The following is a 16864-nucleotide window of genomic DNA, read 5'->3' as shown; positions in this document are numbered from 1 at the left end:
CGACCGACCTATCACTAGAAAGTAACAGCTTTTCTGTTTTTGGCTGTGGAAACATTGTGAATAGATTTAACAGAAAACAACGATTTAAATAAAACACAGAGATCTGATATTTACATGAAATTTTATACAGATAAGGCACAAACTGGTTCATTACCAAAGTGAAGAAAATGACATGTTACACTACAAAGTTTGCCAGGTGACCCCCACCAAAACATTTCTGGGGAGCAACTGGCTCAGTCTTAATCCGGTGATTACTTTATTTTTGGTTTGTTGTGGTCTCTGATTACCATCTGTATTAATCACCCATTTTTTCTGCTTGTCTCAGTGTGGTAATATGGCGCCCTGTATCTGTCAGAGCATGTCTCGGGCATGTCTGCTTACCTATTCCTCGTGGATCACAGGCTACTACACCTGTTTGATTTCTAATAATACTTGTCTTTGTCTCGTTCACTCACCCACTGAGGTATTATAGTCAGACTCACTTATGTTCTTTGGGTTGAGTTAAATGCCTTCTGCTCACGTTGGATTCTCCGTGTTCCAGGTTCCTTGATAATTTAACTGGGAAGAAAATTAACTCACCTTTAGCTGCTTCAAGTATAGTGGAAGGGAGTGCAGTCCTTATGTGTGACAGGTGTATTAAGGTAAAAGGGCCAAATAAAAAGTTCATCTATTGACCAGTCATGGCCATTCTGTGCACTCAAGTTTCAATTGAGTAGACTAGTTGACATGTGGGTGTCTTCTAGAAACTAGAAGGCACCCACATGCTACCGCGAGTGCTTTCACACTTGTGGTAGCATGAGACGGACTCTACAACCCATGCAAGTGGCTCAGGTAGTGCAGCTCATCCAGGATGGCACATCAATGCGAGTTGTGGCAAGAAGGTTTGCTGTGTCTGTCAGCGTAGTGTCCAGAGGCTGGAGGCGCTACCAGGAGACAGGCCAGTACACCAGGAGATGTGGAGGAGGCTGTAGGAGGGCAACAACCCAGCAGCAGGACTGCTACCTCTGCCTTTGTGCAAGGAGGAACAGAAGGAGCACTCCCAGAGCCCTGCAAAATGACCTCCAGCAGGCCACAAATGTGCATGTGTCTGCACAGACAGTAAGAAACTGACTCCATGAGGATGGTATGAGGGCCCGACATCCACAAGTGGGGGTTGTGCTCACAGCCCAACACCGTGCAGGACGTTTGGCATTTGCCAGAGAACACCAGGATTGGCAAATTCACCACTGTCGCCCTGTGCTCTTCATGTGCTCAGTGTGAACGCAGGTGCCAATAGGTACAGAGATGAGATCCTCAGACCCCTTGTGAGACCATATGCTGGTGCGGTTGGCCCTGGGTTCCTCCTAATGCAGGACAATGCTAGACCTCATGTGGCTGGAGTGTGTCAGCAGTTCCTGCAAGATGAAGGCATTGAAGCTATGGACTGGCTCGCCCGTTCCCCAGACCTGAATCCGATTGAGCACATCTGGGACATCATGTCTCGCTCCATCCACAACCTCACCACAGACTGTCCAGGAGTTGGCAGATGCTTTAGTCCAGGTCTGGGAGGAGATCCCTCAGGAGACCATCTGCCACCTCATTAGGAGCATGCCCAGGCATTGTAGGGAGGTCATACAGGCACGTGGAGGCCACACACAATACTGAGCCTCATTTTGACTTGTTTTAAGGACATTACATCAAAGTTGGATCAACCTGTAGTGTGTTTTTCCACTTTAATTTTGTGTGTGACTCCAAATCCAGGCCTCCATTGGGTAATAAATTTGATTTCCATTGATGATTTTTGTGTGATTTTGTTGTCAGCACATTCAACTTTGTACAGAACAAAGTATTCAGTGAGAATATTTCATTCATTCAGATCTAGGATGTGTTATTTGAGTGTTCCCTTTATTTTTTGAGCAGTGTATATATCACTCATACAGGTCTGATATCAAACTGTATAGCTGCTATTTACATGTGCATGTGGAAAGAGAATACAGAATAGATAAATTCAGATCAATTTGAAGCGACTTGCTCATGATTTTGTTTTTTTCTTGCTCGTGACCTTTGGCAAAAATATAATACCTGACAGCAGCAGCAGGTTACCACGTCTCACTGAACTACTTGCTGCTACTCAAAGCAGAGAAGTGAAAAGTACAATTTCATGCTTAAGTTCCTGTTGCAACTTGTTTGTAAATTGGGATATTTCCTGATACCTTTAAGCTAAAGTAAAATAACTCTGGTGATTTCAGTGCTGCAGGCTGACATACACTCCTTAGAGGCTTATAGTGTGTTTGTTTTTTTTAAATTAAGCAGACTTTGACTGATTAGTGGTGTATAAAAGGTCAAATTGCAAACATGATGCATTTCCCGTGAAGGTGTGTTATAATGATAGCCACACCTGCAGCAGCGTGGGAAGGCAGATCAGACAAGTGCCAGGGCTTTTCAGACACTGAACTTAGGGATTTCAACTAAAAGGAAAGAAAAAGTGAGTAAAAAAGACAGAAAAAAAGGGAACTAAAAAAAAGAAAAAGCATGAACATGGATACTGATGTTAGACTCTCAGTGCTGGACTCTTCCTGTGAGACGCCTAAAAATCCCACTACTGAAGAACCGCTCAGCAGTTCAGAGCATCATCAGATCCATGACCAGGAGGTGGAACCAGTGCTGGTGTGGGTTCCCAGTGGGAGACGCATAATGTCTGGTTTACTGGGTCTCAATGTGATGGTGCTGGGGGCCGCTCTGGTGGCCGGCCAAGCCTTCAACCCAGAGGGCCTGACCCACCAGGAGCCTGAGGTGTTCCTGCTGGTGCTGATGGGGGTCAGCCTGATCTGGATGCTCTGGTACCTGCTGTGGGCCAGGAAACAGTCGGGTATATCCCCACATAAAGACCATCATGCTGGGGGAATCCCTATCATCTGTAAGTTCCTGTGTTTGATCATTAAAGCCGACTGTTCACGGGGTTTGTTTGTTTCTAACATCTTCATCTTCATGCTGTGTCACAGTGGCCCTCGTGCTCTTTTCTGCCTTCAGCCTGCTGCTGTTCATCTGCAGGGTTGGTTATTTGATGAGTATGAGGGAGTGCAAGCCAGCTGTCACACTGCTTTCTCCGTTCATAGAGGCTCTTTTTCTCACTGTACAGGTAACGCTGTTTGATTTCTGGTAAATTGTCGCACACCGTAAAGTCTGAAGGTAGAGTGGAGAACTATTTAACAAAATTGTAAAACTCTAAATTTATTGCCATTTTGTAGTCTCACCTCACAGTACCAAAGAGTATTGCAGTTACTACACCATAAGAGAGTGCAGGAAAATGCTGGATCTAAAACACAAAATGTAGTTTTCATTTAGGCTTTTGAATGAACAAACTTATTAACTTATACTAAGACAAGAGACTGCAGCTCCTTCAGTGAGCAGATGGAAATGTGTGTCAAAGACAGCAGATATTGGCAGTAACTATCTGTCATCTTATAATTTCCACGTTCCCAGTTATACCAGTGAATATTTATTTGAATACTCTGAGACCTATCCTGTTCATTTCTAGCTCCATATTTTCATTCTTGAATCCTACTATAGTAGCTTTGCATGATTCTAGGTTCAAAATAATCCTTATATGTCTTATAATGAGCCATATAATGAGCTATATTAGGAATATCTGCAGTCACTGACATTACAGAGAGCCAAGAGCTGGATGAACTGTCACACACCGAGTATTTAGGGCTGTCATGGTCCTGGGCCGTGTGCCCAGCATTTTGTGTTTAGTTCTGTTTTCACTGAGTTTTATTATTTCCTAGTTTATTTGGGTTTTCATTGTTCATCTTAGTTCTGGCTGTGTTATCAGTTGTGCTTTTCTAGTTCCCTTTGTCCCCGTCTCCCCTGCGTCTGTGTTCTTGTGTCTGTTTTGTCCTTTTGTCAGGTCCCGGACCTCCTGTGTTTTCGTATTCTCAGTCTTGTGACTAGTCGGCATCTCTGTCCTGTGTGCGTGTTTCTCTTTGTTTCCCTGTGCCTTGGTCCCTGTTTAGTTTTCTCTGTGTGCCAGTCCCCTGTGTTAAGTCTGCGTGTACCTTGTTAGGTGTTTCCTGTTTTATTTTGACAGTCTCGTGTTCCCTGTACTTTGTGTTTAGTTTTGCTTCCCCTGTGTTATTAGTTTCATGTGTTCCACCTGTCATGTCCTGCTGTTTCCTCTTGCCCTGATTACCTGATGTGTATTTAAGCCCTCAGTTTTCTTCTGTTCTTTGTTGTGTTGTCATCTATGATTTCTGCTGTGTGTCTATCTAGTTCATGTGTCCCTTAGTTTTGGCACCTGACCAGCCCAGTTATATGTATTCTCTGTCACACTGCTCAATAAACCACCCTTTGTTCAGTTTGTTTGTAAGTCCTGTGTTTTGGGGTCTGCCTTCATTTGCCACACAGCACACCATGACAGGAGCAGCCTGAAACCTGAGCTTTTAGCACACAGGGATTGCTTGTACATACATGGACTTATTATTTGAAACTTTGAGCATCAGAGCAGGACAAACAGGAAATAAGGAAAAGCATTTAGGTTCACTCAGGACTCAAGAAGACAGATTTGACTTTGACAGGAGGCATTTTTAATAAAGCCTGATAGAGAGCCTTGCATACTGTCACTTAAGTACACAACTGTGCCTTCAGTGACCGCTGATTTACAGAATCACTGGTTATTGATGAAGATGCAGATTTACAAAAGCAACCTTAACAGGTTACACCACAAATTAAATGATAAACAGCATCCTTCATGGTCTCTGGAGCTTGAAAAAGGCGACTGGACTTCTTTTTGTTTCTTGAAGACGTTTCACCTCTCATCCGAAAGGCTTCTTCAGTTCTCAACCAAATGGTGGAGAGACCCAGGTATTTAAACCCCTGTGGGCATAGTCCCCTGGAGGTGGTTATGACCCTCTATTGATCATGTGCGTGAACACATGTGCCCAGGTGTGAAGGGGGCGTGGGTCATATTTAATCAGTGGTTTCAGTTGAAACCAATTTAGGACTCCGCTCCATTGTTTCCTGTGGCCTATTGAGGTCACTGGAACAAAGGTGTGAATGGGGGTTGAGACGTCTGGGAAGGGAGCTCAGGACAGCACTGTAAGCGGGGGAAAGTTGGTGACGTAATCCACCTCCTCTGTTCAATGATGGTTGTTCACAGTGGACATAGATGGCTTCTTTCACTCCTCTTTCAAACCATCTGTTTTCCCTGTCCAAAATGTGAACATTGGCATCCTCAAAAGAGTGCCCTTTTTCCTTCAGATGCAGATGTACTGCTGAATCTTGTCCTGTCGAGGTGGCTCTTCTATGTTGTGCCATTCGTTTGTGAAGAGGCTGTTTGGTTTCACCAATGTAGAGGTCCGAGCACTCTTCACTGCACTGAACAGCATACACTACATCGCTGATCTTGTGTTTGGCGGGTTTGTCCTTGGGATGAACCAGTTTTTTGTCTTAGGGTGTGACTTGGTTTGAAGTATACTGAGATGTCATGCTTGGAGAAAATTCTTCTGAGTTTCTCTGACAAGCCCGACACATATGGGATGACAATGTTGTTCCTCTTGTCCTTCCTATTCTCTGTAGTTTGTGTTTGGCCTTCATTCCTGTGCATCTTAGCTGATTTGATGAAGGCCCAGTTGGGGTAACCGCATGTTTTGAGGGCTTTCTTAATGTGTGTGTGTTCCTTATGCTTCCCTTTTGCCTTAGAGGGAACACTTTCCGCACGGTGTTGTAGGGTCCTGATCACCCCAAGTTTGTGTTCCAGAGGGTGGTGGGAGTCAAAGAGGAGATACTGGTCTGTGTGTGTGGGCTTCCGGTAAACTTCAATGTTGAGGCTTCCATCTTCCTCGATAAGCACCGCACAGTCCAGGAATGGTAACTTGTTATCTCTGGTGTCCTCCCTGGTAAAACGTATGTATTTATCCACTGAGTTGATGTGACGAGTGAAGGCTTCTACTTCATGGGTTTTGATTTTGACCCAGGTGTCATCTACATATCTGTACCAGTGGCTAGGTGCCATCCCTTTGAAAGAACCAAGAGCTTTACTTTCCACTTCCTCCATGTAAAGGTTGGCTACAATGGGAGACACTGGGGAGCCCATGGCACATCCATGCTTCTGTCTGTAGAATCCATCATTGTATTTAAAATATGTTGTGGTAAGGCAGAGATCTAAAAGTGCACAAATCTGATCTGGGGTGAGGCTGGTTCTGTTCAGTAAGGAATCGTCTTCCTGTAGTCGTCTTCTGACGGTCTCCACTGCCTCAGTTGTGGGTATGCAAGTGAAAAGTGAAACCACCTCAAAGGACACCATGGTTTCATCTGGATCCAGTACAAGATTCTGGACCTTGTTAGTAAAATCTGTAGAGTTTTCAATGTGGTGGGGTGTGATGCCAACAAGCGGTGATAAGATGGTGGCGAGGTGTTTGGAAATGTTGTAGGTGACCGAGTTTATACTGCTGATAATGGGTCGAAGTGGGACTCCTTCTTTGTGGATCTTTGGGAGTCCATATGCCCACAGGGGTTTAAATACCTGGGTCTCTCCACCATTTGGTTGAGAACTGAAGAAGCCTTTCGGATGAGAGGTGAAACGTCTTCAAGAAACAAAAAGAAGTCCAGTCGCCTTTTTCAAGCTCCAGAGACTACTATGACCTGGATGACTGAGAATCTACACAGACATATTGCCTTGCACTTTGGGAGGAACACCCTTCAATTGGTGCGGGAGTATGAAAGGGACTCAAGAAAGCTAGCGGACTACAGGAACCACCTTCGTTTCAACTTGAGATGCAGACAGTCCAGACTGGTTCCCAAGAGTTTGCACCTTGGGTCCACAGTAAAAGGACATAGAGCTGACCAAATTCTATGGAGAGCACAGAACCACCTTTTGAGTGAAAGGATAAGACAGGTCCATTTCACCATAGATGCACTCCAGAACAAAATCCACCAGACTCAGCAGAAACTCTCATCACTCTTACCTCACACCATCGCAGAAGAAGTTTCTACATTTGTGGACAAAGCCCAGCTCGCACAACACATCAAAGGCAAGGAAAGACAACTACGTAAATTTCAAACTCTGCAAACCAAGGCATACCATTCATCTGTTAACAAACAGGACGACACGATAAGCAATGGAAACCAAGGAAAGTGGGTGAAGAACCTATCAGACAGGGTCCTCACCAAACCAGAAGAAAATGTGCTAGCCAAAGGACTCAACTTTGCCATAGCCCCACAACAGCTTCCTATAGTAGACCTCATCACAGCAACAGAAACCGCTATAAGAAATAACAAACTTTCTCATCCTGTAGCAGAACAGATCAGGATGAAAGTTTCAGCCACTCTCTCCAGTGCAAGACTTCCTCCATCCAACCTCACCATTCAGGAGAAGAAGGCCATCACAGCCCTAAGCAAGGATCAAAACATCACCATACTGCCAGCCGACAAGGGGAGGTGCACGGTTGTGCTGAATTCATCGGATTACCACAACAAAATTACTACACTCCTCAGTGACAACAATACTTATGAGGTCTTGAGACGTGATCCCACAAGCAACTACAAGAAAAAAGTTGTTTGCTGCCTGCAACAACTTGAAAAGGAAAAAGCCATTGACCGCCCCACTTACTACCGCCTGTACCCTGGAGAAGCCACTCCATGCATTTATGGACTCCCAAAGATCCACAAAGAAGGAGTCCCACTTCGACCCATTATCAGCAGTATAAACTCGGTCACCTACAACATTTCCAAACACCTCGCCACCATCTTATCACCGCTTGTTGGCATCACACCCCACCACATTGAAAACTCTACAGATTTTACTAACAAGGTCCAGAATCTTGTACTGGATCCAGATGAAACCATGGTGTCCTTTGATGTGGTTTCACTTTTCACTTGCATACCCACAACTGAGGCAGTGGAGACCGTCAGAAGACGACTACAGGAAGACGATTCCTTACTGAACAGAACCAGCCTCACCCCAGATCAGATTTGTGCACTTTTAGATCTCTGCCTTACCACAACATATTTTAAATACAATGATGGATTCTACAGACAGAAGCATGGATGTGCCATGGGCTCCCCAGTGTCTCCCATTGTAGCCAACCTTTACATGGAGGAAGTGGAAAGTAAAGCTCTTGGTTCTTTCAAAGGGATGGCACCTAGCCACTGGTACAGATATGTAGATGACACCTGGGTCAAAATCAAAACCCATGAAGTAGAAGCCTTCACTCGTCACATCAACTCAGTGGATAAATACATACGTTTTACCAGGGAGGACACCAGAGATAACAAGTTACCATTCCTGGACTGTGCGGTGCTTATCGAGGAAGATGGAAGCCTCAACATTGAAGTTTACCGGAAGCCCACACACACAGACCAGTATCTCCTCTTTGACTCCCACCACCCTCTGGAACACAAACTTGGGGTGATCAGGACCCTACAACACCGTGCGGAAAGTGTTCCCTCTAAGGCAAAAGGGAAGCATAAGGAACACACACACATTAAGAAAGCCCTCAAAACATGCGGTTACCCCAACTGGGCCTTCATCAAATCAGCTAAGATGCACAGGAATGAAGGCCAAACACAAACTACAGAGAATAGGAAGGACAAGAGGAACAACATTGTCATCCCATATGTGTCGGGCTTGTCAGAGAAACTCAGAAGAATTTTCTCCAAGCATGACATCTCAGTATACTTCAAACCAAGTCACACCCTAAGACAAAAACTGGTTCATCCCAAGGACAAACCCGCCAAACACAAGATCAGCGATGTAGTGTATGCTGTTCAGTGCAGTGAAGAGTGCTCGGACCTCTACATTGGTGAAACCAAACAGCCTCTTCACAAACGAATGGCACAACATAGAAGAGCCACCTCGACAGGACAAGATTCAGCAGTACATCTGCATCTGAAGGAAAAAGGGCACTCTTTTGAGGATGCCAATGTTCACATTTTGGACAGGGAAAACAGATGGTTTGAAAGAGGAGTGAAAGAAGCCATCTATGTCCACTGTGAACAACCATCATTGAACAGAGGAGGTGGATTACGTCACCAACTTTCCCCCGCTTACAGTGCTGTCCTGAGCTCCCTTCCCAGACGTCTCAACCCCCATTCACACCTTTGTTCCAGTGACCTCAATAGGCCACAGGAAACAATGGAGCGGAGTCCTAAATTGGTTTCAACTGAAACCACTGATTAAATATGACCCACGCCCCCTTCACACCTGGGCACATGTGTTCACGCACATGATCAATAGAGGGTCATAACCACCTCCAGGGGACTATGCCCACAGGGGTTTAAATACCTGGGTCTCTCCACCATTTGGTTGAGAACTGAAGAAGCCTTTCGGATGAGAGGTGAAACGTCTTCAAGAAACAAAAAGAAGTCCAGTCGCCTTTTTCAAGCTCCAGAGACTACTATGACCTGGATGACTGAGAATCTACACAGACAGCATCCTTCATGGCACACTAGCAATGCATAGTTACACAGTTATGTTCGCTCAGCCAGAACATGATAAAAACACAAACAATACCTCTGTTTGAACAGCGTACTGTAAAAAGTGGGTGCGGCACTTTTTCCGGGTGTACAAGAGGTTTTCTGAACTCACCACACACACGTGAGCACAAAGACTCCTCATCACAACAACTCTAACCCTTACCGGTTCTTATATAGAGTTTTTGACTAGCACTCAAAGCGCTTTATGCAACATGCCTCATTCACCCATTCACAATCCAATGAACACACCAGAGAGAAACTTGGGGTTCAGTACGTTGCAGACAGGAGTGTTGGATATTTTTATCACTCTGATATTGGTATTTTACTATATAATTTATTAGTACCTATATTAATCACACACACTGGATTAATGGTCACATTATATATTGTTTGTCACCTATATTGTCACTCACACACTGGAACACTGCATGCTTTAGGTGAGTGGAAAGGACTGAGGCCTGCTCAGCCCAGGGCCTTGGGTTTTTTCCACTAGTAGAACTGCACTCCTTCATATTTAGAGGCTCACCTTTGTACACCGTGCACTTTTGATACTGTATTGCCAGTGTGAAGGTCAAGTAGCTGGGAGTTGTGTGTCCTGAAGTCCCACCTGAGCTAATGTAATAATGTAAGGGAGTGCTAAGATAAGACCGCCCTAGAAGTGTTTCTAGTAATGTCAAAATATGGATAGAAGGGTGGGGTAGTGCTCCGGTGGGAGGTATTTTCATGTGGGAAAGTTGTTTGTCTTGACAGCCCCCAGAGAACAAGTCATGGAGCCATTGCATGAGGATCGAACTAGTATGGTTCATAGTGGATTGGGAGCATCCTTCTATGCCCACTGGCCCTGATAACAGCAGGGGGAGGTGTGAGTTTGGGCAATAAAAGGCAGGAGGGAGCACACTTTTTGCTCTTCCTCTATCACCTTTGCAGTGGCTCCAAGGCATTCACTCCCGGGAGGGCTTTATGCTGTCTTGTACTTTGTTAAACTTTGTGCCTCAATAAATCATGGCAACGAAACCTGCTCATCTCCAGTGAGTTTTTGTGAAGTGTGGAGTTACTATCCAAGTGCACTTGTTTCCATTGGTCTCACCTCCACCTGGTAAGAGGGGCAGCGAGAGAGAGCCGCACCACGACCCGACAGGAGCAGTCAGGGATTGAACCACCAAACTTTCGATTAGTAAGTGACCTACCACCTGAACTACAGGAGGTAGGTCACCTGATGTGTATCTCTTTGGGCTGTGTGAGGAACATTCAAACTCCACACAGGGCCAGGATGTGAACCAGAAATTTTCTTGCTGTGAGCCGATCACTGATATGCTGTTTTACTCTCAGACTCTGGAGGTTCTCTCTGCAGGAACCTGAGCAAATGTGATGTGAACACAGATGGTTCTTGTGACAGTGTCAGCGTTCCCCTTGAACTCCGTCACCACTGCCCCATAAAAAAAACACACAGACATGGCACGTACAGTTTCCTAGTTTCAAGATTCCTTAAAACCACCATTTTCCTTGATTAGACCCCCACTGGTGGATCTAAACATCATCTCAATACATTTGAGTCAAATTTGACCTGGAATAGCCCCAGAGTAGCAAAATCTGTACAACAGTGTAAACATTTTTAAATATTTTAATTTTTGCGTATATTGGGACACTTTAGAAAAAGTGGTCAAATTTGAAGCTAAATTAATAAAATTTAGCAACCTGATCACGGTTGCTTTTACTTCAAGATTTCAGATCATATGTCAGCTATGTTAAATAACTTTACCTCTCCTCCTCAGTCTCCGCCCTCTCCACTCTACCTGACTTAAAAACAGGCTTGTAATGTTGTTTCAGGTGTGTCATCATTGAATAACACTTTTGTTCCTTTTGTAGACATATTTAGTGTGGAGTCACTCCAAAGACTGCATTCACACACACAAGATATCCACCAGGTGCACACTGCTATATTATATATTATATAGTTCATGCATGACTTTCATGCATAAATACATGTTGTTTTTTAGAAAGAGATCTCTAACTTCAGCTTTACAGGTTTGGACTGATGGCGATCCTCTCCACTGACCTGCTGCTGTGGCTGAATGTTGTGACAGACGACAGCATCTACACGGAGATTGAGATGGAAAAAACAAACACCACAAGCTCATCTGAAGATGACAGCTTGGAGTTAATCAGTAGGTACTGCAAGAAACACTCACTGAACATCCTGAGGTTTTATGTTTGAGCTCGTTCTCCTGCAGCAGGAGGAATTTAAAGAATACTGTATTTATTTTCCTTCCTGCAGGGAATTTAACTTTGTGTTGGTGCAGTGCGAGTACAGCCTGCCTCGCCTTCAGGAAGGGCTTTGAGATCCTTTATCCCTTCAACATTGAGTACTACCTGATGGCAGGCGGGATGATCTATGTGATGTGGAAGAACGTGGGCCGCAGGATAAGTCCAGGTCACCACCACGCTGCTCAGAAGCTGACTCTACGCATCTTCTACAGAGGTGGGATCACATTCGGCCTCGTGTTTGGGGGCCTGGTCCTTGTTGCAGGAGTGACTGCCTTCATTCTCTATCAGGTCTGGGTGACCCAGCCGGACCTTCGCCTCACCGCCTTCCTCATATTTTATGGCTACCATGCAGTGGTCATGCCCCTCATGTCTCTTTGCTGTCTGATCGGGATACTAATTTACAGACTAGAGGCGAGGGCACACGAAGGGGGGCACAACCCCACCCGTAGTCTGGATGTGATCCTCCTGTTGGCAGCGTCCCTGGGCCAGCTTGTACTGTCCTATTTTTCCCTTGTAGCGGGTCTGGCTATGGGAAACCGCGATCTTCTGGGGGACCTGGATCTGTCCTACTCCCTCTTGAGCCTGCTGGAGGTCGTCCTCCAGAACATCTTCATCATCGACGGCCTCCACAGGCACCCGAACCTCATCAGGAAGGAAAAGCAGTGGAGCAGGAATGTAAAGGTACCTGCATCTCTTCTCGTGCAGTTTCAATGAGATGCAAAACACAATCCAGAAATACTGTCATTGTGCCTTGTGCTAAATAAAAGTATTAATAAAAATATAAATAAAAATATTTTGCACTGTATATATATGAATGGTGTACAAAGAGACATTAAAAAGTTTTGTTTACATTAAAAACTGCTCAACAGCTGAAGATGAAGGTCGCTGTGCCAGCGCAAGAGAACAAGAAGCCAGAGATTTCATTCCTGGAGATCAAAACATCAGCATCCCCCACTGTTGAAGAGCATGATGGGAAGAAATCCTGGACCAGAAGAGCAACACAAGACATCTGTGCTTTCCTCATTCTCTCGAACATCATGGTAGTATCATGAGTTTGTTATGAAGGAATATTCATAGCTGATCTGTATTTATATAATGTGTAACTGTTCCCTCTTCTTACAGCTGTGGGTGATTCCTGCGTTCGGAGTCCATCCACAGTTCGAGAACAGCCCGGGAAAACAGTTTTTCGGCTTCAGCGCTTGGCTCGTTATGGTGAATCTGGGTCAGCCGCTCTGTGTCTTCTACAGGATGCACTCTGTGGGAGCTTTAATGGAGCTGCTCATCTCTGCATAAAGAGCACAGACTCATCCCGGTTACACTAGACTGGTTCACATTAAAAAAGTGGAGGCTCTTGCAGCCATCATCCAAGCAGTGTGAGCGGCAGATTAAGGGCCACGCTGTCTATGATGACACTTTCCCTGCGGTCACTCACTGGAGCACCAAACACTGATATTTTTGGGCAAAATGAATAAATGTTCAATAAAAAAATAAGTATGAATAAATCAGATTTTGGCATTTTCCTTTTTATGGACACATTTAAAGATTCTCAATCTTTATATAATTTGGCATTAAGACTGAGCTGTCCTCTGATTTTCAAGCACAGTTCAGGTGTGAGGAGGATAAAGTGTCAGAGCCTTTTTGTTGTTGTTGGATCCTCAGCAGCTCCTCTAAATCCTCTGGATCTCAAACAGCCGTATGTCGGTGTCGTACCAGATTGGAGGATCGATGTTGCTGAAGTAAGAAGAAAAAAAACAAAAAGCCCAAAGACGAACTCACCGAATGAAAAGATGTTCACATGTTTAGCTATGTGCACACTTCATGTCCCAAATAATAAAGACGGGTTTATTTACTGTAAGTAGATGACGCCCCAGATATAGATGATTTCCTACTTGTCAATGCAAATCTTCTCCACCTGAGGAACCAGCACCTGCAGCAGCCGCATGATTGTCTGCAGAGGAAGTTTAGCCTTCCACGAAGAGATCTGAGAGCAGGTAGATGATGTCACATGTCAGAAAACAGAGAACAGATGGTAGAAGGTAAACAGATCAAAGACTTGTTCTGACCCAGTCTGAGTTAGCGCTCCACGCAGCCGTCGATGAGACACTTGACAGTCGGCTCCTCGCTGACTCTGATTGTGTGCGGTTGGCCTGATGACAGAATAACAAAACACTTTAACTGCAGCAGGAAACAACTAAATTTGTGTGTTTGTGTGCTGTGTGTGTGAGACGAGCCATCTGCTCACCTCCTTATCTCTCTCTGAGTGAGACTCGGTGTCGCTGGCTCCAGCTGTGCTGCAGCTTTCAGTCGGCGTCTGTGGAGAGTCTGAATGTGGCACAGCAACCATCGTTCCATCCTGACTCACCTGAGACTTCTCGGTGATCTTATCGATTCCTACAGCACACAACACAATCTCACTTTACAAGGATGAATTTCACTGGAAGCACTGAAGCACAATGAAGTGATGAACAGGTTTAAAGGAATATTTTGATGTTTTTGGGAAATTTGTATTTCACTTTCCCACTGAGAGTTAAATGAAGGCACTCACAGTATTTTCACATCTGTATTGTAGACATGAACTATAGATATAGAGTGGTAATAAGTCCATAACACTCCAAAGGGGGAAAAACAAACTCATTCATTTAGACAGACTTTGTATTGTATGAAAAAGTCAGTGTTAGTCTCCTATATAACACCTATATAACATAAAAATTCCTGGATAATCCAGGAAGTAATGAGTCAGCCTATATGGGTAAAAGTATTGGGCCATACAGTCTGTTTACAGTCCCGCTGCCACAGGTGTATAAATCCAGCACTTGGCCATGCAGTCTGTGGAATGCGGGTCGTTCTAAACAGCTCACTGAAATTGAGTGTGGTCCTGTAACAGGAAACCACTGTTGCAACAGTGTCACTTTATGCAATGCCTTCCCTCCAAGATATTCCAGCATTAACTGTAAGTGGTATTATTGCAAAGTGGAAGCATTTAGGAACCACTGCAACACAGCCAGTCACAGAGCAGGGTTGCTGAGGGCTGAGGCGATGCTCTGGAAGCTTCATGGCATGGATTTCCATGGCTGAGCTGCTCCTGTAGGTATAACAAGTACGTGACCCAGTGCTTTTGTCCATATACTGTATGTTATTATGTTTGCAAGCAGAGGCTTGCCACCATGCAAGGCAGGCAGCTCAAGAGCCCGCAGTCACCGTCTTATCCGAATGTGCTAACTATTACTGCATTCCTTTGGAAGCAGATATCCTGGCTTCCCAGTCTGAATTTTTAGCTGCAACAGCACCTGAAGTCAGACTTCCTGCACAGAAAGTCGGACCACCAAAACCAATCGTGTCTTCGCAAATCAAGATGGCAGCAGCTCGTGTAAAGAGCAGTAAGGCTGTTGAATCTGTTTTACCACTGTTGTGTATTTGTGACAGAGCACTGAATAGGCACCATCTGTGGAGATGCAGTATGTTTTAGGTGCAAACAGGTAGTACTGCAATGTACTGCAGGTATTGCCAGTGATGCATGAATGACTCCACCTGGCTAGGGAGCAAACCACTCACTGCTTCTTTATCCAACTCCAAGCAGTCAACTTGGGTGTGATGTCATTCCCAGCTCCAAAATCCAACTTCAGAGGTAAAAGGAACACATGAATATAAAGATTTGAGGCAGAGTGAAACAGCCTGCCTGTTTCAGGTAATAGAAGCAGAGGGCCCTGGACTCCAACATGCAGAAGAGCAAAAGAGCCACATCTACTTAACATCTACTAAAAAGCAAAAATAAAATGAGTTAGAGTTCCATCATGAACCCTTTGCTGGTTTGCAGTAATCTTACTTCCTACCTGGAGTGGCCTCTAAGCTGGCTTTAAGTGTGCCGGGCTCAGCAGGCACAGCAGGTCTGGAGCCCTCCATGGACTCATGCTCTATAGAGTTAGTCCTGGAGATCCCGGTCTTCTTCTTCTTTTGCAGGACCTTCTGAATAGACGCCGTGTCAGACGGCAGGTTGGCCAGCTGGTGGAAGATATTTCGCTTACGGATGACGGCGTAAACCAGGTTGTAGTTACCTGTAAAAGGAGATTTCAGATTTTCCTTTGAGCAAAGTAATGGCCTGCAAAGTGTTAGGGATTATTTTTTACTCAATGAATAAAGGACAAAAGTTTAAAGGTAAAACTCCAGTAAATTAATTAATAAACAGTGGATCAACCAAATAATAAAAATTAAATAATACATTAGAAAGAGAGCAACTGATCAGAAAGTAGTAGACTAACTTCTCTGTTTCAGTGCATCTTATCTTGAGCACCGGCCACAAGGACGCATAATTAAAACATCAGGAAGGTGATGTGCTTTATGACTTCACAGCTGAGGAATCATGAGTCATGAAAACCAGCGTCAACAAGACTGAGTGACGAAGGTCAACTCGTAGCACCCAGAGATTGTTATGTATAGATAAGAGACTGTCAGTATAAAAATGTTATGGTTAGACAGGAACACGGGCTCAGAGAGAGAGAGAGCACACACAGGCCTGTCTCCTCTGAGTCCCCACATGCATATGTGTATTTTTTCTGATTCTTTAATACATTAAACGTCTTACTTTTTTGATCAAAGTGTTTCGGGTGTCTTCCTTCACAAAAAAACTGATTACCTGTCAGATGGTGACCTTGACGTGATAAGGACTGATAACAGGTAATGACAGGTGATTTGTGAAGGAGGGCGATTGGCAAAAGAGGACAAAGGGGAATATTTTCTCCAGGACTCACCTTGGGACTTTAACTCCTCAAAACACTCACAGGAGGCCTCATAAATAAGGTAAGCAGAAACCTGTTGTTTTTAAATAACCGGATTCTGCAAAATTGGACGTTAAAATTTTTTGTGAGTGAGGAGGAGGTAAGGTCTTGAGAAAACAAATTTTAGAGAATCTGTTAAACTGTTTAAAGCTTGAAAATATTAAAGTGTCAGAAAAACAAAAAGGGATTGACATTAAAGAAAAATAAATAATGGGTAAAAGAAACAAAATAAGTGATAAGAGTTGAAATGAGTGAGAAAAGGATTTTAAGTGATGAAGGAAACGTAAAACTGCCCTATAGCATTAGGCTATTGATCAAATTTATTTATTTATTAAAACCAAGACGTGTGTCTGGCTGGAAAATTTTCTATTGGA

General features: G+C 44.3%; 1 protein-coding gene across 1 annotated transcript; it reads left to right on the top strand.

The window, feature by feature from the left end:
* Nucleotides 1-2517: 2517 nt before the first annotated feature.
* On the top strand, nucleotides 2518-13011 carry LOC115798448 (proton channel OTOP3-like). Its single transcript, XM_030755294.1, has 7 exons — nucleotides 2518-2896; nucleotides 2982-3118; nucleotides 11320-11378; nucleotides 11479-11618; nucleotides 11729-12399; nucleotides 12588-12758; nucleotides 12841-13011. Exons 1-7 carry the CDS (start codon nucleotides 2518-2520, stop codon nucleotides 13009-13011), a joined length of 1728 nt encoding a protein of 575 aa, XP_030611154.1.
* The last annotated feature ends 3853 nt before the right edge of the window (nucleotides 13012-16864 follow it).

The sequence above is a fragment of the Archocentrus centrarchus genome, chromosome 19, assembly GCF_007364275.1.
Source record: "Archocentrus centrarchus isolate MPI-CPG fArcCen1 chromosome 19, fArcCen1, whole genome shotgun sequence".
Taxonomy (NCBI): Eukaryota; Metazoa; Chordata; class Actinopteri; order Cichliformes; family Cichlidae; genus Archocentrus; species Archocentrus centrarchus.
Note: the sequence above shows the minus strand (reverse complement) of the source record. Positions and strands in the feature narration are given on the sequence as shown.